General features: G+C 41.1%; 1 protein-coding gene across 1 annotated transcript in view; it reads right to left on the minus strand.

Moving 5' to 3' along the window:
* The window catches only part of XPO4 (exportin 4), a 56,339-nt gene that overhangs the window by 4,381 nt on the left and 23,995 nt on the right, over positions 1-27,963 (minus strand). Inside the window, exons 6-22 of the mRNA XM_079973409.1 lie at positions 27,622-27,775; positions 25,501-25,613; positions 23,013-23,170; positions 22,656-22,830; positions 18,225-18,401; positions 16,277-16,419; positions 16,022-16,164; positions 13,630-13,807; positions 11,568-11,727; positions 10,145-10,314; positions 8,531-8,705; positions 6,361-6,654; positions 4,778-4,958; positions 2,879-2,997; positions 1,682-1,812; positions 1,113-1,230; positions 207-299 (exon numbers count right to left, since the gene is read on the minus strand). Of these exons, the coding sequence (XP_079829535.1) occupies positions 207-299; positions 1,113-1,230; positions 1,682-1,812; positions 2,879-2,997; positions 4,778-4,958; positions 6,361-6,654; positions 8,531-8,705; positions 10,145-10,314; positions 11,568-11,727; positions 13,630-13,807; positions 16,022-16,164; positions 16,277-16,419; positions 18,225-18,401; positions 22,656-22,830; positions 23,013-23,170; positions 25,501-25,613; positions 27,622-27,775 (2,682 nt within the window). The remainder of the gene's footprint in view (positions 1-206; positions 300-1,112; positions 1,231-1,681; positions 1,813-2,878; positions 2,998-4,777; positions 4,959-6,360; positions 6,655-8,530; positions 8,706-10,144; positions 10,315-11,567; positions 11,728-13,629; positions 13,808-16,021; positions 16,165-16,276; positions 16,420-18,224; positions 18,402-22,655; positions 22,831-23,012; positions 23,171-25,500; positions 25,614-27,621; positions 27,776-27,963) is intronic.

Here is a 27,963-nt window from a genome sequence, read left to right on the forward strand (position 1 = left end):
TCCTATCCATTATTAGAATTATTCTGCATGGAAATAGGTGCTGAACATTACTGGTGAGAATAAATCCAGGATCCAAAGTTACTTGTTGTTAACTTCCTAGAGGCAGTTTATTCTCGACTCTGACATAAGCTGCTTGACATTTTGAGAACTATCACAGCTGTGATCATTGGAAGTGAAGAGAATAATAAAAACGCAGAAGCTCATACCTGATGCAAACATACTAACGTGTAAAACGCTTCACCCGCTGCAGCTGTCATTTCTGTATTGTGCTTTTGCAGTACCAGCATATCAAAAACCATCTAGATTGTAATAAAATGAAGTGACTTAATAACCTTGAAATCAGTTTTGTATACATGTTGACAGCTGAAAATCAGAACCTGTACTACAGAAGCCACGAGACGTCATAGCTATTCAAGACAGTCGCAATAAATAAACTTTAAAATTGCACACAGATCTGTGAGGTGGAGGGAGGGAGTTGTTGAAATCAGCTCCTGTGAATGATTCAATGCATATTCATTGAGCCAGAGTAACTACTCCTTTATTTTTATTTTGCCCTTCATATAACTATCCCAGAGAGTTTTACAATAAATTTGGCTCCTTGAATAGATAGGACCGCTTTTTTGTTTGGTTGCAAACATTATTCTACATTAAATATCAGAAGAAGGAATATTACATAGTGTGTATCCTAGCTAGCAGGGATGATGGGAGCTCCAGTCCAATGGCAGCTGGAGACCCAACTTTGAGAAACAATGCTTTAGCAGAAGTGTTGTGCAAGGCAACTCCCAATCCAGTTTTTGCACCTTAAAACTTTTGCAGAAGCTCATTTTAAGAACTTGGCATGGCTCACTAGAGTTTATACCCCACACCTTGTATTCTCCTTATTTGCCATTTCTTCTACTGGAGTACAACCTTTGAGACATGTGCCAGTCGGGCAATAGTTTGAGGAACGGCACTAACAGACTTTCTCCTTCCACTCATGTCTCTTTGGATTCGAGTTTCAGTTCACTTCTGATTCAGAACATGGATACTGACTTTGCTTTCTAGGGAAATAAAATGAATAGGTCCACGCCTGCAACTCACAAGACAGTTAAGATACGGAACACCCCTCTCACCTTAAGAAAGTGCCTTGTTGCTAAAAAGAGGGATGAATCGGTCTCCTGTGCTTTTGCACACTGTTCTGCTAATGGGGTCAGAGCTTCCAAGCAGAGCTGGCAAACGTCCGAACTCATTCTGATTAATCAAAGTCAAGGAATCAAAAAACATTTGCTACTGAAAACAGGAACGTGGCATCAGGAAAATATTAGCAATTAGACCTTGTAACTTGCCAACTAGCTTTAAAGAACACAAGACCATCATAGAGAAATTTGTTTTAAAATTGTCACCATTCTCCTACATGCACAAGTCCAGACCAACTGAAATCAATGGGACAAGTTATCACAACTAACTTAAGTCAACTTGATTTCCATAGGTCCACTCTAAGAATGATTATATATTGGTTCAACCCTACAAAATGTTTCCAGAAAAGGTTTCTTAATCATTTTTTCTCATGGTTCAACTCAAATGCAATTAAAGAAAGGGAAGAGAGAGTTTAGCGCTCAAACATGTACATGTAAGGGGGTCAGTAGAGAGACACACTGGCTAAAGGCAAAGGGAGGCACACAAAGTTCACCAAAAAGGATACGACGTCATCCCTAATTCTAGGGAATACATAAGGCTTTTAAACAAGTCTTCTGGAAGCTGTGGAATTTTCTCAGGGAATATTTCACAAATAAAAGTAATTAGTTTGTAGTACTGATTACACAGCGACGGAAACTATAGGAAGGAATAGAGAAATCTTGGTTAATTACAAACTTCTATTCTAGCACCTAAAATGCAAACTTCTATTCTAGCACCAGATTATAAACACCAGATTAGTCAAAAACAAAATACTACAGAATACAACATAGATGTCTTCAGTTTATACATAGTCCAGATCCTGCAGGCTAGTTCCAAATTGTTAATTCAAAACACACAGGTTACGTGAAGAAAAATAATTTTAAAAGCTACGGTTTAAGAATAAAAATTGCCGAATTATGGCAGGTAGAAATCAATTTGATGTAAAAATATTCATTTGCATTTACAGTGGTACCTTGGAAGCCAAATGCCTTGGCTCCCAAACAAATCGGTTCCCGAATTATCAAAACCTGGAAATGAGTGTTCCAGTTTTCAAATGATTTTCAGAAGCCGAACATCTTGCGTGGCTTCCGATTGGCTGCAGGACACTCTGCAGCCAATCAGAAACTGCGCTTTGGTTTTCAAACGGTTCCGGGAGTCGAACAGACTCCTGGAACGCATTTTGTTCAAGAACCAAGGTATGTCTGTATATCCAGCATTTCCTCCAATGAATTCAAGGTGGTGTACACAGTCCTCCCCCCCATTTTAATTTAAAGGCATTTCTGAAAAATTACAACTGAAACTCTGGGTGGACAGAACTACCAGTGGTGGGCTTCCCAGCAGCTTCAGTCTGTAGTAGGCCCCAAATGGGGTGTTCTGACAGGGTGGTAAGAGGCTGAGGCAGCTGAAAATTGAGCCTGCCCCATTGGCATTGGTCCAGATCAAAGCCTGATTGCTGTGCCAGTTCCAGGCTGCCTAGAAAAATTTGATTGTTCTGCAAGCCTCAGGCTAACATACACACGTACATATGCTGTACAAAGCTCAGAAAAAGGAGAAAGTTTCCAGGAATGGGTTGGCATTCCCACCCAGGAACACAAGAGCAGGCAGCAGTGGAAAATGTACTGTTGTATTTAATGGCTTGGTGTATCTAGACTTGCGGGCTAAGAGTTTCAGTTGCCTTGTAAGCCACCACCCTCTCTGCAATGTGGCATTCAATGGTACTTACTTTTAGCAAGTCTTGGGACATTAAAGGCAGAATTAGATTCACCCCATATAAGACAACGTCGGCTGCTGACACAGATCTACTTGTTGCCTGCCCAGGCTCATGTCCCCTAAATACTTCATCTAAAAGGAGAGGGGGATACAACAACACATCTGAAATATGCCCCATTAAGACAAATACACATTCCCTTCCTGACAAGTCTGATATATAACGAGCACACACTCTGCTTAAAAATTATTATGCAGAAGCAACTGGAGTTCAGAACAGGCATTCTTGTAAGTCCATCTTGAACTTGATTCTGGCCACTGTAGCTGGTCTTAATTTTCTTTTCAGAGGCACTAAGCAGCAGAATGTTGCACACATACCAGTTCTGCATGTTCTGTGTCCACGACTTGGTACAGATGTATTTTTAAAGACTCACTATACGCAATGATGCAAAGAATAAATTGTGTAAAGTTACAGATAGTGGATCAGATTCTTCTTTGGACTCCACAATGGACAAAAGGAATCTGAAACCCAACTAGGAAAGGAAGGAAGGCAACTCTAAAATAGAGAACTGCCATCAATTCCAGCTAGGGGATATTGAGCAATCCAACTGCATCACAGACTTAAGTTTGTGAGTTTTAAAAAAAATTGTATTTACTCTTCAATTTAAAGTTGTCTAGAAATAGATGCTTTGAATATATTTCAGAGCAAATGCCTCCTAATAATTTGGCTATAAATCTACCTTGTGGTACAACGAATCTCTTTGGTTCAAAGTACAGAAAGTACAAAATCTAGGCATTACATAAATTAGCCACAATAGTTTTCTGTAAAGTTCAGCATCATGAAGTTAAAATCTATCTCTAGGAAAGCTCAATGTAGAATCTCATATAACCTTTAATTATAAACTCGGAAAGACTTGCAAACCTTACACAGATATAAACCAGGAATCACATGTGTATGGTCCAAAGGTGATTAACGTGAGTCATTCACATTGAAGTTTCAGTTTCAAGTTTGGTGCAAAAAAAATCAAAGAATGTGAAATCACTGCATTTCCCCATTGGATAAAAGTATCTGTGCAGTTTTTGGTTGCTATCTGAACAAGTTTACCCATGAATAAACATGTGTATTAACTAATTATATAATTTCCAATGCATTAAAATTATATAATTTCCAATGCATTAAAATGAATATTCTCCTGTTTTAAATGAAAATGCTCTAATATTCTCATTAATTGAGAAAATTCTCAGGAATATTCTTGAGAGTATTCTCCAAAAGATTATTCTCGAGAATTTAACATCACTACTTATACTTAACACTTCCATTTAAGAGATTCATGCTCTGCCTTCCAGTTTATCAGAATTCCCAGCTGACTTCCAAAATTACACAATATTAAAGGATGAAACTTTAAAAATACAAAAGGAGCAAGCAATGTTAAAAAAAAAAAAAAGCAGGAGGGCAGCTTAAAAATGAGGGGGGGGGGGAGCAGGAAGTTCCATAATTGAGGTATCACTGGAGAAAATACCCTGTTAACTTGGTTGCCACATGTCCAACATTTAGAGGGACACTGAGATCTGGGGGGAGGGGGGATTATCTCAGTTTGTTTGTATCAAAGCATGTTTCATATTGAAGGAATGGGGAACACACCGGCCTCCGGGATCTGCCATTTATGTTGAGAGTTCAACAACATCTAAGGGCCATAGGCAAACTCGGCCCTCCAGATGTTTTGGGACTACAACTCGCATCATTCCTAGCTAACAGGACCAGTTGGTCAGGGATAATGGAAATTGTAGTCTCAAAACATCTGGAGGGCTGAGTTTGCCTATGCCTGCTTTAGCTACTCAAATGCCAAGAGGTAAAGTGCCTTTTAGGTGTGAAGAAGCCCAATGCTTCCCACCCCCACTCTGAATTCTCTCTTACCTGTATCACTGAAATCTATAAATTCTTTTGAAAGTAAATTGGTAAGGAGTTCCATGATGAGAAGAAGATCCTGGTATTGGTCCTCTTCTGCTGTAACATCTATCCGCTGCCTACCTAAATTATTTTTGGAATACACTTGAAGTAGGGTCAGACAAGCTTCGTATAAATTCATGGCTTTAGACTACAAAGAAAAGAAGAGGAGGCTTAGTGGGAAATGTACGTTTGTTTCAGTAAGGACAGCGCAAGCTTAAGAAACAGTTTCCATTACTACTTACGTTGTTCTAACAGTCTCTAGGATACCGTCTTTTTTATTATTTATTGCATTTGTCACTTTATAGAAAAAAACCAAATTTCCTGCAAGTGCACAACCAACAATACAATAAGGAAGTGAAATCCTAGCCAATCCCATTCGAATATGAGCACCACAGGAAAGGTTTGAAATCACACCCCAATATAACCCCAAAACTTGACCACCAAAAGCCTAGATAAAAGAAAACTTAAGCCTGGTGCCTAAAAACTGAGTGATGCCACGAGGTGTGTTTCCCCAGGGAGAGCATTCCACAAACAATTTCTCATTCTTCAAGAGCCATTTTCAAGTTCCTATGGGTGCGAATCCCTAAAGGGGAAAGCCAGCTTCATAAACTATGGCTTAAAGCGAGCTTGTATCCACCAATCATAGTAAAGGTTAACCACATTTTGTTTGAGGCTGGACAATATGGCAAACTGCAGTAAGTCACAAATGGATGCAGAAGTATGGTATTTGCGGTGGCCACTCTTCACCCCTGGAGGCACACTCCATTGTTTCTTGAGACAGACAGATGCCAACAGCACCACGAAGGAGAGGGAAGCATGTGAGCCTGGGAAGAAGGCTAGTCTTGTTCCTGTAATGTTAAACTATGTTAGTGCTAGGTCCAAAACAGCCCATCCTGCAGGATTTTTGATTGACTGAACCAATTCCAGAGCGGTAAATCTATTAAGTTAGTTGCAGCAAAAACCACAAACCTAACACAGGTACCTTGAAGGCATAACAAATTAATTGTGCCACACTCCTTCATGGGCTAGAGACCACTTCATCAGATGCATGAAACCCAGATGCATGACAGATGTTGTATGTTTATGTGTGCATGTGCACACAGACCAGCATAGGGCTGTTCTGTTGCTCTGTAGAGGACAAATGCTCATGAGTTCAAGCCAAAACCATTCCAAATGGGCAATGGAACAGCATAGAAAAACACCTAAAAATGGGCAAATACTTCTGCTAGTAAGCCAGAAATTTCCAGTCTCTAGTCAGCCCATCTGCTAACATCCAATCTGTTTGTGAACTCCATCTCAACAGCTTGTCTGTGCTTCCCTATGGAAATTTTCTGCTGCTGTATGGCCAGCTGTTCAGGAATAGATTTACTGGAAAAAGAATACAAAGCAGTTCTTAAGTTTGAAAGGTAGTGGGCAGGTAGGGTCTGGGATAGCCTGAAACATAAACCTTAAGTACTAAGGGGAATTAAAAGGGCTGACCAAGTGCTCCAGTCTTCAGAAACTTGCACCCCGCACCCACACCCAAATTGTGTATTTGTGCCGTTATTTACCTCTCCAAGATAGCATATTTGTTTATGTGCAACTTCAACAAAAACTTCTATAATGAGGTTAACAGTCTCTGGTGTATTCTTGTACACCTCCATGAGTCCAATGCAATTGGTGAGGAAGTCCATTAGAAAATTAAAGAGAATTGCTACATTGTCTATCTGCGTAGCCTCAGCGATGCCGCAAAGTGCCTCTAAGGTGGCAGTGATTTCCTGTTTCACCTCCTCCTCTTGACAAATCTGTTGGAAGTTTTCTTGGTTTATCACATTCAAGAACCGCTGCTGAAGTGGTTGAAGGACCTACGGAGGAAGAAGCAAAACAGAATGTGTTGCAGTTCCATGTTAAAGCAGTAACAAACCACCTCAGCTGGGGGTGTGAAATTTCTGACTTTTAACACTTAGCGAGAGCAGCTCTAACATTAGAGAGGGAGTACGTCTCTGAATGCCAATGGATGGGAATCGAGGGCTGTTGTGCTCAGATCCTGCTGCTGTGTTTCCTATAGGCCTTTGGTTGGCCACTGTAAGAACAGGATGCTGGAACAGATGGGCCACTAACCTGTTCCAGCAGGGCTTTTCTTGTGTCCTTACAGAGCCATGCCATTCCATAGCAGACAATCGGAAGATTAGCCACTGAAACCCTGTTCACTCTCCAACTTATTTGGAAGCCAGCCTGGCCTCCAGGAGGCCAGTCAAAAGCTATAGTCAAAAGGTGTCTTTTGACTATAGCTCAGGAACGTCCTTTGTCAAGCTTACAGTGCTACTTTGGTTGTTGAACGCAATCCGTTCCAGGAGTGCATTCGACTCCCGGAACGGTTCAAAAACCAAGGCGCGGCTTCCAATTGGTGGAAGGAGCTTCCTGCACTCAATCGGAAGCCACAGACACCGCATCAGACATCCGACTTCCGAAAAACATTAGCAAACCAGAACACTCACTTCCAAGTTTGTAGCGTTCGGGAGCCAATTTGTTTGACAACTAAGCCATTTCATTGTACTCTTTAGAAATGTGTCCCCGTTCGACAACGAAGCTATCACTGTATTTCCTGTTTTAGTGCCATTCTGCGAATCTGCAGAGACCATTATATCTTTAGGAGCTAGTGCTCTTGCTGTTCCTACTTATTTTTGCTGGTGGTTTTGTACTTATTACTGCTCTGCGGTAGAAAAGGCTTCCCGAGCAGCTTGCGGAAGATCAATAAAAATAAGGCAGCCCACAAGTTTACAATCTGATTCTTTCACCTACGCTATCATACAAACATTTGTCCTTCTGAACTTACTTCTGATAGTTTTTTGTTCCAGTGACATCATATAATACTAACACTTGGTTCTATGCGGATAAGAGGCTCCAGTAATTATTTCTGCAGTACTAACGTCAACTACATGATAAAGGTAAAGGTAAAGGACCCCTGGACTGTTAAGTCCAGTCAAAGGCGACTATGGGGTTGTGGCACTCATCTCGCTTCAGGCCAAGGGAGCTGGCGTTTGTCCAGACAGTTTTCTGGGTCATATGGCCAGCATGACTAAACCACTTCTGGTGCAACAGAACACTGTGACGGAAACCAGAGCGCACGAAAATGCTGTTTACTTTCCTGCCACAGCAGTACCTATTTATCCACTTGTACTGACATGCTTTCAAACTGCTAGGTTGGCAGGAGTTGGGACAGAGCAAAGGGAACTCACCCTGTTAAAGGGTAAAGGTAACCCTGCCCATCAGGGCCAGTCGTGACCGACTCTAGGGTTGTGCGCTCATCTCGCTCAAGAGGCCGGGAGCCGGCGCTGTCCGAAGACACTTCCGGGTCACGTGGCCAGCGTGACTAAGCTACATCTGGCGAGCCAGCACCAGCGCCGCACACGGAAGCGCCGTTTACCTTCCCGCTAGAAAGCGGTCCCTATTTATCTACTTGCACTTAGGGGTGCTTTCGAACTGCTAGGTAGGCAGGAGCTGGGACCGAACGACAGGAGCTCACCCCGCCGTGGGGATTCGAACCGCCGACCTTTCGATCCGCAGGTCCTAGGCTCTGTGGTTTAACCCACAGTGCCACCCACGTCCCTAACTACATGATACACTAAGACTAATGTTAAAATAAGCTGGCATTTAAAGGTTTGCTTGAATTTTGTCACATGCAAAAGGAGATGGGAAGCCTGTGGTCTTCCAGGTGGTGTTGGGACTCCCAACTCTTACCTCCGTCCAGTACTGCTGTTTGGTATCTGTGTCCATGTGAGCGAAACCTCCGAGAACTAAGGCTTTCATTAACGTTCGTTGCACAGAGCTAGACAAAAAGTGAAGAGGTGGGTTCCGCCGGGCAAACTGCTTTGCTAAGTTCCACCAGTTCTCACACTGAATCACTAAATTTGCCCTAAGAGCAGAAGGAGAATTAGACAATGTAGCTCAAAAGCGCACAGTAGTGACACAAATAAAGATTCAAAAGCCCTAAATGAGCAAGGCATATGGAGGACCCGTCTTCATCCATGCTGCTTTTGTAATTTTTAAGCAGGTTTCAGTGGCGGCCTCCTCCATGTGCCTCAGCCTTCCTAGATTAGGGGAGTAACCAGAGAGGTATTTTCCACCTGGATTAGGTTGTTACAGAAAGATAAAATACACACATACAATAGCTTTATTTCCTTAAAAAACAACCCCTAAAATTATGGTAAGGATTAAAAAACAACAATACAGTGATATTGTTAAGAACTTAATTCGTTCTGGAGGTCCATTCTTAACCTGAAACTGTTCTTAACCTGAGGTACCACTTTAGCTAATGGGGCCTCCTGCTGCCGCCACACCACTGCTGCATGGTTTCTGTTCTCATGCTGAAGCAAAGTTCTTAACCCAAGGTACTATTTCTGGATTAGTGGAGTCTGAAACCTGAAGCGTCTGTAATCCGAGGTACCACTGTAATCTAAATCAGCCTTCACCATACTGGTGCCATCCAGATGTTTAGGACTACAGCTCCCATTAGGCCCAGCCAGCTGATGTTCATAACATCTGGAGGGCACCAGGTGAATGAAGACTGATCGATGCACTGGGGATTCTTTCGAAAAATGACAACTATTTCCAGCAGTAGATGTGCAAAAGCGAATGCAGAGCCGGCAGTGGGATATTTTTTTTTGCATGGGGCACATCTATTTCTGAGGTCATTCTTGTTCCTCTTGTGCTCCCAAATTGAGGTCTAAAAAAATGCTGATGAAACAAGCTGTGGAACTCCCTCACTAGGCCTATTTGCCTGGCATCTTCCTAATTACATTTTACAGTGTAATCCTACTTACGTCCACTCTGTACAGGACTGCAGCCTTAAGCACAAGGTGATGTCTATCCTGTTTCTTTGGGCTTTTTAACGATATCCAGTTGAATTGTATGATGCTGTTAGGACTCCTTTGAGCTGCTTTATACATACTTGCATGCTCATCACTTGGTAACAGTGCACCCTGAAAGCTCTGAACCTGTGTGCTCTGAACTCACCTTGGATTTTGTTCTCAGAATGAACAGTGTAATTAAATGAGTGGCTGAATATTCTTAGCAAACACTGGTTATCCTTATTACCATCAGCTTTGATGGGGCCAAGCCAGAAGAGAGGCTTTACAAATAGCAATTTGCAAGAGAGTGGGATTTTTTTGGGTTTTGTAAACTTTCCCTTCTGATGTACATTGAACCTAACCTTTCTCAGGCACCTTGCAGCTGCTATTTATATAAACGAGAGACATCAGCTGCATTCATGCAACTAGCTAACAACAGAATCACAACCAAGAATGCTGGGGAAAGGCAAATATTTTTCTTTCAGCTTGTAACATTTAGGCTTACCTCTCTCTCCTTTCTACCAACGTTACTAGCAACTGCACGGTGTCATTTGCAAGGTCCTGCTCAGAACTCCACACGGCAAGGTTGCTGATTACTTTTTCTAAGAGGTAACCCACAATCCATTGAGCGCCCTCTGTGTCAGCACCAAATGCTGTATTGAATGGCAGACTTATCTAGAAAAAAAGGAGGAGAAAGGTAATCAATACTGTACCTTGATGAGCACCACATAATTACTCTCCCATGAAACTATGCTGACAATTTTGAATAGGCTAAGGAATGGTTGGGTAGCCTTTGCTCCTCCATATTTTGCCCAAATATTATTCCCATAACCACTGGCCATGCTAGCTGGACCTGATAAGAGTCCAACAGCATCTCGAGAGCCAGGGATCCCCTTTCCCTGGGAGAAGGCAGATCTTTTGAGTTGTGTAAGTTATACAGTACTTTGATAAGAAAATTCTCAAGTTCATTCCCTAATGCTGCCATGTTCACATGTCACAGCGGATCATGTTCCAAACACTTTCATTTTCTGTCTTGTCTAATAATTTATTTAACAAATTTTATACATCCCTTGACTGTAAGAAAACCTCTCGGTGGTTTTCAAAAATATAAAACAAAACACTGGATTTCTCCGTAAGTATGGGCTAACCACAATTTAAGGATGCTGTAATTATAACTGGAGGCACAGGATCCCTGGCAGTGCTGCATGCATATGTTTTCAAGTTAGAAACAAAGGTCTATGGTCTGATTTGAGCCCTAACCTGCATATGCAACAGAATGAGGTGGTAAAGGAAACTGAAGCATTTCAGACCAAAGGTGAGGTATGCCATTTTAGGAATTTCCCTCCATATACGGACTCCCTGTGAGTAAAATGTTAGCACATCAGACAGAAAGATTCTATAATACTCACTGCTATACAGTCGTATCTTGGATCTCAAATGCCTTGCGACTCAAACGTTTTGGCTCCCGAACGCTGTAAACCCAGAAGTGAGTGTTCCAGTTTGCAAACGTTCTTTGGAAGCCAAACATTTGGCGCGGCTTCTAATTGAGTGCAGGAAGCTCCTGCAGCCAATCGTAAGCCATGCCTTGGTTGTTGAACGTTTTTGGAAGTTGAACGGATTTCCAGAACGGATTCTGTTCAACAACCAAGGTACGACTGTACTAGCTTTCTACTTGCAGGCAGGTTTTTGTTTTTAGATAGAATTCAATCCTTTGCCTGCTGGTGGTCCGGTCTAATTGGATCACCTCAGAGTTCTAGCACCTCATCCCCAAGTCATGCTGCTGTATTTACTCTATTTAGAATAAGTAGTGAGCAAGACTAATAATGCAAGGTAGAAGCTTAGGCCTTCCCTAGCAAATTCATCACCTGATTCACCTGGTACATTTAAATGGAGGAGGGGGGAATGCTTTTAGATTAAAATAGTTTTACCTGGTCATACAGTTTTTCATCTACTAGGAGATAGGTTTTTGCCCACCGCTTAAGGAACCATACAATGTCTTTTCCCATTTGCGGGCTCAGGAGGTGCGTTAAATCTGCTCTTATTGCTCGAGATTCCACTTCTGACACTCTTAGAATAGAAGACAGTAACCTGAGGAAAATTAAAGACACCATGATTCTCCCTCAGTGTTCTCCTGTTTATCTATTTCCTCACCACAAACACACACACAGGCTTGAAATTTTCAAAATAAGGGCTGAGGTAGACTGAGTGACATGATCAGTACTGGGATTTCTTAAGGGCTGGGTGTAATTGTTCCTGTTTGGAAGAGTATGTTCTCAAAGGATTCTCTTAGCTCCTTCATGCTCTAAATGACAGCTATGCTGCCTGCCTTACAGACTAGTATGTGCTGAAGAGTCATCTACATTTGCCTGGGACTCAGGTTACTAGAGAAGAATTATTTCCCCAAGACCCAGATAGTGCTGGGAACACACTCTAAAGTTCTTGAAGCGTCTGTTGAAAGACGTGCCAATTTTAATGTCTCAAATTGGTCCAAAGCCACAAAGGGCTGTAATTTTGTAATTACTTCAATGGTAAAGTATGCAAGTCGGTGAATTAGACTAATAATAATAATAGTCATTGCTCAATGGTACAGCATGTATTTCACTGCATAATGTCCCAAGTTTAGCTCCCAGCACCCAGAATACAGGTTCTTGTGTAGCAAAACTGGGACAGATTCGTGATCTTAGAAAGCTTCTTCTGCCAGGCAGAAGGCAGGGCTGGGCTATTGGTCTAGATGAGTATAAGGCGACTCTTTAGAACTCTATTTTTGTCCGCAAGGTGTCTCTGCAGTGGCAACTGTACTATTTAAAGGGGAAACTGTGCTCATGGATATGTAATGAACAAACACCTAGGAAGTAACTGCAAACCCAAATGTGTTTACCATGTATTATGTGAAGTGGTTCTTAAGGATGCTTGTAGGGCTCTGGAAAGCCATTATCAATTTATTCTCAATTTTGACTTCCAAAATACTGGAACATGGTAAATATTATTTCTGTTGCCACTTCTATACCCATCTTCCCTTACATTTATTGACCAGTGCCGTGATTCCAAGACTTGCAGTGCTTCTAAGAAAATACTCAGCCACTGCAACATCACAATACTGCAAATCACATTCCATCTCACGGCACAATATTTCCCCCCAGCATGTATAAATATTGTCAACTTAAGGGTCACATGCGCAGCAATCAAAACATTTTATATTGTTTCTTGAAGAACATTAGCTGTCAAAAAGACCACAAGTTTAACATTAATTTGAACTGAAACAGGGGATGCTGTAAATTCAGTAGAATATACTATCACTTCCTCAAGATGAGATTTTGGAAACTGGCACTGCTCTTGTAAAAGAGAGGAAACCCTTCAAGTATTCCCCTTAAAAGTCAATTGAACTCCACATCTAAAATCCGTTTTGGAAGCACACAATTGGTTCTGTGAACTGCAGCCCTAACAGCCAATAGCTTGCAGTTGAAAAAAATCTACCCCTTTCAATGACTAGAATGCATTTTGAAAACCTCATACTGACTTAAGACAGTGTACGCTTGGGCCCCTGCTAAAGATAGAATTTTTATTAATTGTTTCTGCCTTGTTATGATATATAAATATACACTTCAGTGGATAACCTGCAGGTAGCATTTCTACACATGCCCACAACTCACTTCACTTCCCATTATAAACTACTTACTTGTCTGTTCAAACACTTAGCCCCCTCCAGACTTGGTGCTTTTGTCTAGTCATAGCTGCTCTTGCAGTGAAAACTGATTTTAAATTGCAATGCAGCACTAACCTCTCCTCAAAGCAGAGAAACCTTTACAGATTTGCTTCCTCCTCGACCATCAACTCTAGGTCACTACAGCAACTTGCCACGAAGCCTATTTAACACTTTTTCACCATGAGTGACATTCACAATGCTCACGTGGATTAAATAATCTAGAGTGTTAGCCCTATCTACCTCTGATTTGTTTTCAATATTTGGCATTAAAATACTAAATAAGTTACCTAATAACAGAATCGGTTCTGTTGTACCCTGGAATGGAAGAGGCCTTTTCTCCTGGAGATCCAAGAATTTGAAGCGTTGTATTGATGTCAACCTCAGTTGAATGCTTAATGGAATACTCCATTATTTCTGGAGGTATTAGCGGAGTCTCTCCCTGAGTATCATTAGCTAAGAGGTAGCCTTAAAATTAAAAGCAAACAAAACAAAAAAAGAAAGTAGTGACCTCAGGTTACCTGACCTAAATTAAGTACTGCTTTAAGGGCCATCAGAAGAGATGTTGAGAGCATTGGCATCAACATTTGACTATATTCTATCAGATGCTTAAGCTGTAACTTGCATTTACGTTACCATATTTCAGTTTTCTGCATGTGGGGACACATTCTGAAGAGTACAATGAAATATAATCACTGGGGTGGAAAGCAGCAGGCAATAGGAAAAAAATACTTATCACTGTAAACTACCACAGCAAATGTAAACTAACTTTTTAAGTAAGTACACAATGCAAATAACCTTCACAAATGTCAATTCGACCCTTTTTCACGTTCACTGTACCTGCAGCAAACCTGAAATATTTCAGAAGTTCTGCAATATTGGTAGTCCAAAGAAACTGACTTTCATTTCAGAGGGAATACAAAAAGGCTAGGAGTATTTCATTAGGAAGATGCGATAAAACAACTGTAGCCCTATGGAGGAAGAACCTATATATTATGAGGAATATATAGCATGTGAATCATGCCATTCCACCTGCCCTTGAACCTGATGAATGATTGCAAGTCTACGCCTCCTGCAGCATTAAACTCCATTTGAATGTGATACCCAGCAGGTGGCCGCCTGGCAGATTTGAGGGGGTAGGCAAGTGCCTGATTGGCTGGTGTGGTCCAATCTCAAAACTTGGGAGGCCCTACAAGTAACTCCTTGTTCAACACACCTTGCTTTGTCATCTGGTGAAAAGTTTTAGCCTTTCAAGAAGGAAGGTTCGACAAATGGCACGTCAGCGAAATTTCGCTGTAAGGAGACATTCAATTCTACAAACACACTGATGGGAAGCCGTCAACCATTCGTATGTTATGTACCAATAGTCTTTCTCTAAAACAGGACTAATAATTCTTCAAGCATCAGCCTGAACTTATCGTGGTGGGGAGGTGGCAATACACTGGAGGTAAATGTGACGTTCCGTTCATGCTTATTAAGGGGAAAGTAGTTTGCACTGTGATGAAGCTCTTGCCTCTGGAAGGTCTTTCCTCTGCTGCCCCTAGCTTGGTTAATGGGTGAGGGTCTGGGATTGACATTAAGTGGGCAATGAAGCTTATTTGCTGAGGGAGAACGTGTAGAAGATGCTGCTGCTGCTACATAAATTCTGGCTCCTTCAGTAGCAGCACTTTTGTTTGCCACCTTTCCATTCCCTTCCTCTTTTCAAGCTGGCTCTGGCCTCTGGAGCCACTTGCTTTAAGTAAAGCAAGAAAGCTAAATCTGGGTGGAATGAATCTCCACCTCAGTTGGTGATGGTGGAACATGGGAAGCAGCTATGCTACAGAGTCAGACAATTGGCCCATCTATCTCAGCGATGTCTGCACTGGCTGGCAGCAGCTCCCCGGGCTATCAGGCAGGACTTTCGCCCAGACCTACCTGCAGATGCTAGGGATTAAGCCTGGGACTTTCTGCATACAAAACAGATGCAAACTGGCCTTGGCAGTGGCAGCTATCGCCTCCACTAGGGTTATTTTGCTAAGCTTTCTGTGCTTGAGTTTCATTGTCTCAGTGCTAGTGGGACTAAGTGGTGAGGCTTTCTGAACTCTGAAGGAAGAGACTCCTTTTAAGATTCCCTAAATATTTAGGGTCATCGAAAAAAGTGGGGGGAGAAACTTAAGGTTGGGGGGTTGATAGCCTGTTGAGCTGAGTTTCTACTGGAAAAGCTCAGGCCATTGTGGCTAGGCAGCACCATTGGGCAGGGAGAAGAAGAAAAACTGCCTCTCCACTTCCTGCTTCCTGGCTTACAACTGTAAGAGCAGCTTCATCCCAATGTAAACTGTTCTCCCTCAGCAACAGAGAATTGATGTGTTGTTTAATGGTACTATCCTTTACCCAAACCTCTTCTTCAACAGATACACACCAGAGGCACTAAGAAACTTTTGCAAATGGAGTTATTCATTTTTTATCATTCTTTATTATATTTTGTTTTATGGCCGGGGGGCGGGCTATGATGAGCTTCTGTCACACTTACAGAAAGCCCAGCATGGCCTCTTCCTGCTCCCTTGAGGGCGCATCCTTCATGTGTGAACAGTGTACACGCAACTTCCATTGTTAAGCAAAAACTACCAAAACGTCAGTCAAAGCAGCACCCGCTTCCAACGGTGCAACATCAGTGGTTTGTGTGTTCAAAGATTTTCTACTCACCTGTGACTAGGATGAGCCAATGAATGTCCTCATATAGGTCATCAAGCGCTTTATTGTCAATAGAGGCTGACCCGGCTGAGCCAATTAACTGCTGATGCCTTTGCAACTGGCCATGAAGCCTCGTCACTCTGTCTTCTAATAAGCTGAGGGAAAGTATTGAGAAAACTTGATCGTAATTGCATTCACCCTGGGGGAAACCCCTATAAGCACATTTACAAAGGACTGCCACAGTCCAGAAATGATTGAAGGCCATACCTTGTAAGAAGAGGTATACAGTGTTCGGCAGCAATTCTTCCTAACATGCCTACGCTGGCCAGCTGGTCACAGAACTGCTCTCTGTCATCCTCCTGCAGCTCACTTATTTCTTCCTCTTCTCTGGAGGCAACACCATTCGCAGTCTGACATTGAAATGAGTTAAGCAGACGTTGAGAAGAAGAAGAAGAAGAAGAAGAAGAAGAAGAAGAAGAAGAAGAAGACGAGGAGGAGGAGGAGGAGGAGGAGGAGGAGTTTGGATTTGATATCCCGCTTTATCATTACCCGAAGGAGTCTCAAAGCGGCTAACGTTCTCCTTTCCCTTCATCCCCCACAACAAATACTCTGTGAGGCGAGTGGGGCTGAGAGACTTCAAAGAAGTGTGACTAGCCCAAGGTCACTCAGCAGCTGCATGTGGAGGCGCAGAGACGCGAACCCGGTTCCCCAGATTACGAATCTACCGCTCTTAGCCACTACACCACACTGGCTCTCTGTGAGTTCCAGTGAAGTTCCTCCACTGGTACACAGAAAGATACAACTCCCTGGCTGCTTGTTAACTGTTATTCCCCCCCCTCACCCCCCCCTTGGTACCTCAAAAACAAAACATAGATTCAAGAAATTCTGGCTGGTTTCCTCACTTTCTCTTCCCACAGGTAGAGGAACTAGAAACACCATTTAAAATTGCTGAAGACATCACAGTAAGGATGCAAGGCGTGACTTCTTTCTGAGGGCCTCTTTCAGCCCTCTTTCATTTATGCAAACCGTCAAATAATACTCTTAAACTTCAAAGCCTCAGCTGTTTCCTAAAGAGTGCCTCTCTACTTGAAAATCCTAGCTGCTACTTTGATATTGAACAAGCCAGCCTCTGCCATGCCAGCTGTGGCTTTTAAATGGTTACTCATGGGATGAGTGCCTCATCATGCAGAAATCTATGAATTAACCTGTATAAACAAATTACGCTAAAATTGCCAAATTATAAATTTGATGGCTTCATTTACTAAGTATTTCTTGTACTGGCACTGATAAGCTTCTAATAGTGCCACAGTGAGCATTAACCATGCTTTGTACAACACATGTAGAAACACTGAGGCACTTCAATATACTTTAAAAGGGCAACAATGGGCATTCCGTAAAACAAAAGGAATACGGCTTCTGATAGGTACTCGCTCTCAAGCAATCTACATAAAAAACTGGAAACCAAGCAAAATTTATATCCATTTTGTCCTTTAAAACACCGCAGAAGCTTGCTCTCTCTTCCTGGCTTGATAATACCCTACACCTTGAATTGTCAAAACGTAAAACCTTAATAATTCTGCAGTAGATTATATCTGAGATATGAAAAAACAACAACTAGATTCCGACTCTTCAGAACTTTAAATGGCAGACTAAGAAAGCTGGAGGAGGCTTAAGTCATACCGACAAGGAAATGACTGCCCTGTTGTTGTTGTTGTTGTTGTTGTTGTTGTTGTTGCTACTATTTGGTTAGGCTTTTTGCTTCCGATAGGTTTAGACTTGTTTAAATTGGGAATTTTTAAAATCCATTTTTGTTGTTAGGTGCCTTGGAAACAGTTACAGTGGTATATAAATTTAGGGCTCAGCTCACACTGCAGCAGCCTTCCCCAATCAGATGCCCTCTTGATATTTTGAACTATAATCCAATAGGTGCCAGCCAGCATCAAGGAAAGATCCCTTTTGTTTGTGGAGTTACAATTCTGGATCCAACCCATAGTCGATAGGTAAAATTACTTCTGCTATTTATTGTGTGGTTTGTCATGGGCAGGAGACAACTGGAGCTAAACAGCAGGAAGAAAAAGCTCAGTCAAGTGTCTTTCCTTTCTTGTAAATATGTCAGCCTCCTCTGTTAATTTTAATATTTATTTTATTGTAGGCAAACCAAAGTTTTTTAATTACTCTGCAACCCCAGACCTTCACTGACAGCTCAAGAACTTACCAAATTCCTTGTACCATCAGGAGCAGCTAAGTGGCACTGGATGTAAGAATTAAAAACCTGAACAGCATGTTGGGTAAAGAAGCCTTTATGGAAATGTTTGTCATCTTGTACCAGAGTTAGCCAGGATTCCAAGAGCTTGTCATATGCCTCCATGTATACCATGTCGTCTTTGTCAAGCTAAGGAAACAGAAGAAAAAGACCTGTTACCCGACAAAAAGTTGCCCAAGCTTTCTTCAAGTTACACTACTGTGCCTATTAAGAACACAAGGACAAAGTGTTTTCAATAACATACACTCGCAGATTATCAACACATGTACCACTCATTCCGAAAACAGTTCACAGTTGGCACTTTCTGGAGAAAGATACTTTTTAGTGGATCCAAGCATCTAAAACTGCAGACAGGCTGGATCCAAACAGCTGGTTGCAAAGTCAAGTAAGACACACCACCACCAGCTGTAGCCACTTGTGCCACCTCAAATGCCATTACAGAGGGTCCCTCAAGTCTCAGTTGGCTTTTCAGGGATGTAGGGGGTTGCAGCACAAATGAGGCTGCGAAAACCTGTTTGGGGAGCAGAACTCAACTTGCAGTTCTTAACGTCTAATCCATTTCGACTGTAACAAAGTAGGCAGATGTGTTTTGATGAATATGACATCTTTTTGTTAATTCGTTTACCTTTTTTAAAAAAACAAACAAACAAAAGACCACCAATATATTTTGCCTCTGAAAAACATCTTTAACATTTTGAGAATAAGGAATCATTGAACACAATGCCTCCAGTCAGTCAGTCTTCCATAGTAATAAGTGCTCCCTCTTGCGGGCTCTTTTTTTGCAAGTTATGAGGTCTCAAAACTCAAGGAAGTGTTTTAGCTACCTAACAAAAAACTAAAAAAACCCCAGCAGCTGCTCAGAGCTAAGCTTACCAAAAAGTTGTCTTATGATAATAATAATAATAATAATAATAATAATATTCCTTCTGAATTTCTTGAAAAATGATTAGAAAATTCAACCAGCTTCTTCAATGCATGGACAGTGGAATTAGAATAGACTCATAGCCCTTTTCACATATTGGTAAAACTGGATATAATCAACATGCAGTGAGATTGTCCCAGTTCAGTTCTTATGCCAAGTATACTCACTGGGCCGGCCTCACATACATATCATGGAGTCCCAGTGGAGTCCCATGATTAAATCATTGTTGTACTACAATAAAACATGATGACCGAAGCTGCCTGTTAAATTGAATAGCCCCTCCCCTAAATGAAACTGGAAGGCCTTGTTTCCTTTTCCCAGTCTCAAAATTCTTTTTTACACCCAGCTACTCCTTCCTCTTCCTCACCACCACACAGATGAGAAAAGCCTACTTATGTACCCCACCCCCAACCAAAGCACACAGCGATTGTCAAGAGATGTAACGCTTTTCCGAACTGAATTATTTCGAATGTGCTAGGTGCTGATCAATGTTATCGACTTCAGTCCATTTGGCACAACTTTTGGCTTGTTGCTGATCCTTGCTCTTCTCTGCACATATCAGGAGGGACTTCAGGAGTGCCGTGCACAGTGGTACCTCGGAAGTCAAACGGAATCTGTTCCGGAAGTCCATTCAACTTCTAAAACGTTTGGAAACCAAGGCACGGCTTCCGATTGGCTGTAGGAAGCTCCTGCAGACAATTGGAAGCTGCGGAAGCCGTGTCAGACGTTCAGGTTCCAAAGAACTTTCGCAAACCAGAACATTAACTTCCTGGTTTGCGGTGTTTGGGAGCCAAAATGTTTGAGTCGCAAGGCATTTGGGATGACTGTACTGCACTTGGTTTTTGGAGCAAACACTCATGGGCTGCTTCTGCCTGCACCAAACTTCAGCATAGCATAACTGCTCCCCAAATCCTCCTCTAAGAATGGGAGGTCTCATGTGGGACTGAGCTTTTACACTCCTGGTTCTGTGTAAGAACCTCCCTCCCTACTGTGTGTGGAGAACCTCGGGAGGGACACATGAGCATCTAGCCTGCCAAGTGGGTCAGGGATACTTCTTAAGCAAACAGCTTGGAGGAGGCCTGTAAAAGATTATGAAGGAAACCTGACAGCACAACTCACGCTTTTTTTCAACCCATATGGAGATCTATCATTCCATTCTACTGGAATGTTGTAAATACAAAGCAAAAATTAGCTTTGTGAGCCAAAAATACATGTTCTGTTAAGTGAAACCAGAACACATGCAAAAACTGGGCTGTTCTAGTAATTCAACTATTTAAAATATTCTTTAAAGAATGAGGAAACCTGAGCCACTTGAGCCTAACGCCCTGACAGCCCATAGGCTGGTCTTCCTGAAAATTTGGCCAACCCATGAAAAGGCAAACATCAACTACCAGAGCAGTTCATGGGAAACTGTCCCTTGTAATTTGTTTCCAGTCAATCAACTGCCTTTAGAAAAGTTCTGAAGGATATTAGCTTGTTTGATAACCATGTTGCGTCCCTCCCTGGTCATTTAATTAGAACACACGTTTAAAGACTCTTTGGGCACAAGGACATGCTGTACCAGTACGAACCTACAAGGTATTAAGAACTGTCAGTGCAGAATCCTCTGCAGGAAATCTAATACCCATCTGGTGTTTGAAATATAGCCATCTGTGCCAAAAGAAAAACCATAATCAAGAAAGCTAAGTGCCACTATGACATTGCATCCAAAATTAAGCAAAAGCGAATAAATTATTCCACTAGTTGCATTCAGGATTTTGGTGACAAGATGGCTTCAGAACCTTCGGGGAGGATGCATTATAAAAACTGGAAGAATGCAAGTGGTGGTGAACTGTTTGTGTAAGGCAGAAGATCCATTCAGTGCAAATGAACTGTAAGCAGATTCAATGATCTTCCATTACTTCTTTCAAGCTAGGACAAAATGCACTAAACTGCAATCAGGAGTGGTAAGGCCTACCTACACTGGACATTACAAGAAAACTTTATTATAAGATGAAAATGGATTTCATATGAAGCAGAATAAAGGCTATAAAGGGTGAGAGTTTGCACTGAGTAAGACCCAGAACAGAGTCTTAAGCCAATTTATGAAGAGTTGGTCTGTCGGTCTTTGATATTATTATTATTATTGTTATTGTTATTATTATTATTAGCCGCCCTTCGCCCTACAGGCCCAGAGCAGCTAAGAACAATTAAAACACAATCTCAAGAACAGTTTAAAGCAAATTACAATCAAAGTGTGTCCTAAATATATACATCTCATGTGTCAAAAGCCATGGTAAAGAGAAGTTTCTTCAGCATTCACCAAAAGTTGCATAATCAAGATGAAAGATGTACTTTTGTGGGGAGGAAGTTCTACAAGTTAGGCACCATATCTCCTGTGCACAAGCTTTTTTTTTTTTTTTTTTTTTACTAATACAAACATTATTTTTGCCTGGCAATATGTCTTTACATAGCTATGAAGCACCACATTCCGCCCTGACAAATCAACCCTTCCATGAATGGCAGGGGCTATGCATAATGTGTGCATCTTACTTGATTATAAACTAACTGGAATCAGCTGCGGAAGCAGTGTGTCTTTTCTAGGTTATGCCAAGTGTGAAGCTTTGCAGTGAAAATAGTAAAATGGTGGGGCAGTTGCAAGAAGAACCCAGGAGGGAAGAATGGTGTGAAGTTCATGGGATGTGAAAAGAAGTCCTGTCATATCAGTTGGGTATCCTTCACAAGAATAGTTAAAAAAGAGTCATGACAGTTATTCATTTCCATGCTTCAGGCACAGTATTGGTGCTCAAGCTGTACTTTGCTGTAGGTGTGTCAAACTACACACAAAAACATGAAGCGTATTGGAGGGAAACGTTTATCTGATTAGGATTTATTGAGCTTCCTTTTCAACTACCAGTTCATAAAAGGCACAGCAGTGAACAAAGCTGTTCATGTAACAAAAGTGTCCAATTCAATCCTGCTGTTCCCAATAAAAGGCAATGATTTCATGGATGGGAACTAAAGGGATAATTTAACAAGAACTAGATTTGGTATGGTGTCATAGCAAGAAAAACACCCCAAAGCAGCCTCATTTTTTCACTCTGTGGTTCCCGTTTCCCCACGTTAAAAATATTTTCTTAATTTTTTTAAAAAAGTAGTTATACTCTCAAGCAAAATTCAAAAGCTGCCACACTGAGGCAGCTACCTAACACACAATTTTAAAATGTGAATTCACTGCTGAAGTGCCAAGTTTTGAACTAGTACTAACTTCTCGCGTAATACTGTCTCAAAAACTGCTCTCCAATTACCCCGTTTGCACACAAAAAGTAAACTAAGACAACTCATTAGAACTATTACAAATATATTTAGCATTTGTGGGGTGGGGGTGGAGGATACATGGCAAGCTCAGCATTAACATGAACTAAAAACTTAAGATAAAATTTTTGAAGCAAGGCTTTAGGAATTCAAAGATCTGTACTCACCACTTCTTCCAAGGCAGCACTTCTCCCAAAAGAGCAAGTGAGGTGTGTGAGGCAGTTAACGAACGAAGAAAAAAGTTCATTTGGAATGGCTGTTAATATATTGCGAGGAAATACAGTGATCAAGTTGCTGATTATACTTGATATTCCCACTGCTTCAGAGTCCTCTATCTCAATTCTGTTAAGACAAAACATTTTTATTTTTTAAGAGAAAAGAGTAAATAACTCTACCGGCATAGTCAAATTAAGACCCACTGTCAAGAATCTTTTAAGTATTCCACGCCACTGTTCAAGCTGCAAAGAACTTCAGGAAGCAAGTCCCTCCCTCCTCAAATTCTAGGAAGCAAACCTATTACATACCCATTGATAGTGTTGAGCAATCCCTCAATGAAGTGAGCTAAGTAATCGACTTGAGAACTTTCGTCTGGAAACACTGGCCCGTGGAGAGAGGCTAGCTGAGCTAGGCACTGCAGCGAGTCTTGTGCCATATCTGTGTCTTCTCTAATTTTTCGATGCACCTTTTTGGAAGCAAGAGGGTTAACACCACATGAGAGGCGGGGGTAGGAAATTAGACATTCTTCTACCATAGTCACATGGCTCGCAATCCTAAAGAGCACATTGCAATTCCATGCACACTCAACACACGCTCAGGGCTTTCTCCACTGAATTTGAAATCAAGAGTCTTATTATTTCTAGGCACTTAAACCTTCCAAGCTGCCCTCTCAATATGCCAACTTCATAAGCCATATTTAATTAGTCGAAGGCAATGTTTCGCTGGGACCTACCTACATGTTGAACTGTCTATGCATGTTGAGACTTAAGAGAGAAACAGATGCCAGCCAGTCAGACATGCTGCTACTTCTAAAAACAGCAATAATGACAGCCATCTGTATTATGCTAACTATGCCTGGGCTACAGTGTCTTGCTAAAGTTAGTCGACAAGTTCAATCAAGATTATATAGATGCTTCTTTAGCAGAGGTAAACACAGAACCCGCAAGAAACCAAATATATTTTGCTTGCAGCAAAATCTTTTGATTCCGTTTTGATCCACTCATTTCTGTGAGCAGGATCATGCCACTCTTCCTCAGGAGGTCTTCAGTGAGAAGAAATCATCTCAACAAAGTGAGCATCCATTTATTGACTGAATTTTTATGACAAAATAAGAATATCAAGAGAACTTACTTTACATAAATTCTTGGATGCAAATTAGAGCATCTAGAATCCGACATCAAGAAATAGTCATCCAATAAGAAATATAATACTAGTAATTGAAATCTATGGATATAAATTAAATGAATGCCCATCTCAAAGTACTAAAAAAAATAGAAGTGGTGATAAATTAGAGTTCTCTTTGATTAAAGGAACACATTGAATTTTTAATATAATGAGATTCACTGTAGTGCTATGTTTTCTAGTTTAATCAAAGCTCCTACTGAAACACAAGCATGGCAAATAAACACTGCAAATCAGGAATTAGCCAGCACAGCAGAGAGTCTGCTTTTTAGATACTTAGTAAGCCATAAAAAAGCTGATAAATGTGTTAGTTACCCTTTCATTTGTATGAATTTGATATCTAAAATAAATCTAAGTGTGTCTGGTAAAAAGAGTGATATAATTTGAAAAGAAGTTCTTTTACCAATAAAAGTGAGCCTTTGAGCCAGAGACCTCATAACAGAGAATTACATTAGAAAGGGTTAACCTGTAAATGCAAAAACTATTTGCTTGTGAAGGTTCCCAGCTGACAGTAGCAACTGTCTGGGTTGTCTAGACAGCTGTTCACATTGTGTGCAGCTGTTAAATGGTCTGCCAGCAAGTTTTTCACCTTTTTGAAAATGCTTGAGCAAGATAAAAAAACTCACAAGTAACTATGTACACACAACAGCTAAAATTGTCAAGCAAATTAATACACTATACAAAATATTTACTAAACGCCATTTGACATCTAGACAAGAGTTTTAAATATTTCTTAGCTTGGTTTCAACCAATACCCGCACATTCCTGCAATACACAATTTTATTCCTGGAGATAAACCTAAACTGGTTTCTTCCATGTATTTTTTCCAGGATGGTAATCTATATTCTTAAAGCATTGTCTTTTTCTCCATTAATGTGCAATGATTTGGAACCAAACCAAAGCACCACTGAACATGTCTAGATGGCCACAGATTTCCTGAACAGAGTGCTCAAGGCACCAAAGGCTGCCTCACATGCAATGCCGTGATTTCTTATATGGTAGTGAGATCTATGTAGAAGACATACATGTGCACTGTTCACATGCAGCAAACATGCACGACAAAATTGAAGCATGTGTCCCTGGTTGCTTATGACAGCGACACACATCTTTCCTGCACGGAAACATCATCAAAGTAGGAAGTTGCCTACATGGGAAAACAGCCCTTAAGCTGCATTAAGTTCTGCTATACCAAATGAGAATAGGGCCTTCCGAGACAGCGGGCAAGGATTTGTCTGCTTTTTGTAATCGACTGGGAATTTTTAATTAAGTGTCGTTATTACGGAATTGACTAACTTCACCCTGCAACACAACTTCTCAGGTCTAAATGACACCCAGATTAAACCCTATTAAAATTCATTGGAAACTTAAATATGGTGCCTTCAATTCTTTTCACCAAGCAAGATCTTAAAGCAACAACATCAGCACGCGACTAGGCGCACATAGGCAGAATTTCCGTTAACCTCTAACAAACAAACCAACAAAAACAGTGTGACCTTTAGAAATATAACTGTTTGGCAAGTAAGAGAATTTCATCTATGCAACCCTCACCTGAATTCAGAGAAGGGAGTACCAGCTTCTTTCCTACTTAGCTAGCAACAGCAGAATGGGACTTACCGTAAAGAAAAGCTCCATAACTCTGCTGTCCAGGAGGGTCTCACGCCAGGACTCTGTTGGCTTTAGCATCACATTTTGTGAGGATTCAAACATAGCTATATAATGTCTGCCTAGTTATCGGGTGTCAAGGTCAACAACAACATTCCGACTTGGCTTTAAAGAAAGAGGAAAGAAAAAAAAGAATCCCAGATACAACAGGTCCCATTCAGAAAGAATGCAATGGAAACAAGCTTTAAGCCCCTCCACATACACAGCATAATTCATGCATGAGGGCAAGGAATAAAAGGTATTAAGGACTGGGGAAAAAGAATGCCCTAGGAATGCCAGATAACAGTTTGATCACAATGACGAGACATTCCATAGTGGCACAATCACTTTAATAATCATCCCGTTGTGACAGGAGAAAGGGAAACAAAAATGATACCACACTTGGCAGGTATGCAAACTTGAACAAAATATTTTTCTTAAACCATTCTGAAATGTTATTGGCTGGCTTTATCACAAATTTAAAACGAGCCCTTTGAAATCTGTTGATCCTGATCTTTATAACAATCTAACAGGCTTCACAGAATTAAATGGAGTTCATCTTCAAGCTATGCAGAAGAACAAATGAAAATCCTAATATATAAGTACTGGGGCAGAGCCATCCTGCTGGGGTGGGATGGAGAGAATCCAAGGTAGAAAGAAAGAAAGAAAGAAAGAAAGAAAGAAAGAAAGAGGAAGGAAGGAAGGAAGGACTACCACTAATTTCAGTGGGTCTTATTTCCAAGTTAATGAGCTAAGGATTTCTGAATCAAGGGACAGCCAATGAGTTCTATGCGGCTAGAGCATCAAAATGGGAGACAGTCCTCTAAAATAAACAGGCTGAACAAGCCTATCACAGAAAACTATTACAAAATATTATGAGATTTATTTTGGCAATAAAAATATACATGTAATAAAGACGTGAACATTTGCACTCAACGTTAAACCAAAGTTATAACAAACTATGAATGTTTAAGATATCTGCCAGTTATCTGATTTATTGTGTGGTTCAATTTATCGTATTTTGCCAAGCACAGAAAAATATTCCATTCATTTTAAAGTTCCACACATAAAGCAGGAAGAAACCATTGGTCTGAAGGGCTAAACCGCTAAACACATATTTCTTCCTAAAGATGCGTTGCACAGCTTTTGGAGGCCCCCCCCCCCATGATGCATAGTTGGCTAATTTCAAAACTGGAGTGGTAAATTACGCTGCACATCATTCACCACCCTATCAAACAACTGGTAGGCTTTTTTTGGGGGGGGGTGCTGAAAATTGAAAAACAACAACAAAGGAACCATTTCAGTGCTGTCAGAATACAATGCCTTTGACAATTATTCGATTTAAATAAAAACCATTTGCAATAAGGGTAGGGCTTAATGTAATTCAAGAGGGTGCACACTTGTTTTTAAAGATAAAGATTTGAAAGATTCTCACAACATATTAAGTATGTATTATTATTACAAAGTGTAAATGCAGCAGTTGCTATGATCAGAACGGCGGGTCTTGTCTTCTGTATGGGCCCTTTGGCCTCCAGCACCTCCCCCTCCTTTTTTAACCTCTTATTTTTAACTTTGCTTAGGGGCGGGGTGGGGTGTGCTGCAAAGTGCAATGTCACTAGGACCCCAGCCTCCTGCCATCTTAATTTGCCCAGAGGCAGATTTCTGCCAAAGGCCTGTGCCCCAAAGTCTTTTAAGAACCTAGCAACGCCCATGTAAATAAATAAAAACACCCAGATAAATACAAAAATATAAATAGCAGCTTCAGCATAAGTATATGTCTAACTGTATAACCACATATATTAATAAACCCCCCGGTTTGGTATCCTCTTGACCCGGCAGTCTAATTCCAGCTCCTATCTAGCTGCAGGTTTTTTGTGCTGCTAATTGTTGTCTTTCTGCAGATGCTTAGTCAAATATTTTGATGCATTTGCAACAGGCGAACTATGAGTGATTAGCAAAGAACGCAGCGACATAGCAAACGTAGCAGCCCGTTGGGAATAAAATTAGAATTCTGAAGCTTACATTTCCTCAAGACTGTTTGTCAAGATCAGGTGATTATTTCCCACATGTAATAAATGATCTTCCAAAGGATATAATTTGGAGGGAGAAAATTCCAGCTTAAGACCTGATTGGCTAGTGCAAGGTAACGCTGAAAGACTGAAGACATCTGAGCATTAAGGTTTTCACGCCGGCTGAATTCCTGTAGTACCTCTACTGTGAGCATGAATATCTGTCGGAGGTCGTCCTCCTGTGCAGGATAAGCAAAAACGTTTTAATTTCTTTGGTTAAAATAATAAAACTATCAGGATTTTTTTTTAAAAATAAAAATACATGCTCCTTAGTGTGTGTTCTTTGCAATCTGAAGACTGCCTTGCACCAAGTCAGATCACTGGTCTATCTAGGGCAGGGGTGCTAACTGGATTCTAGACCGGCTGG

Source organism: Podarcis cretensis, assembly GCF_951804945.1.
Source record: "Podarcis cretensis genome assembly, chromosome: 4".
Classification (NCBI taxonomy): Eukaryota; Metazoa; Chordata; class Lepidosauria; order Squamata; family Lacertidae; genus Podarcis; species Podarcis cretensis.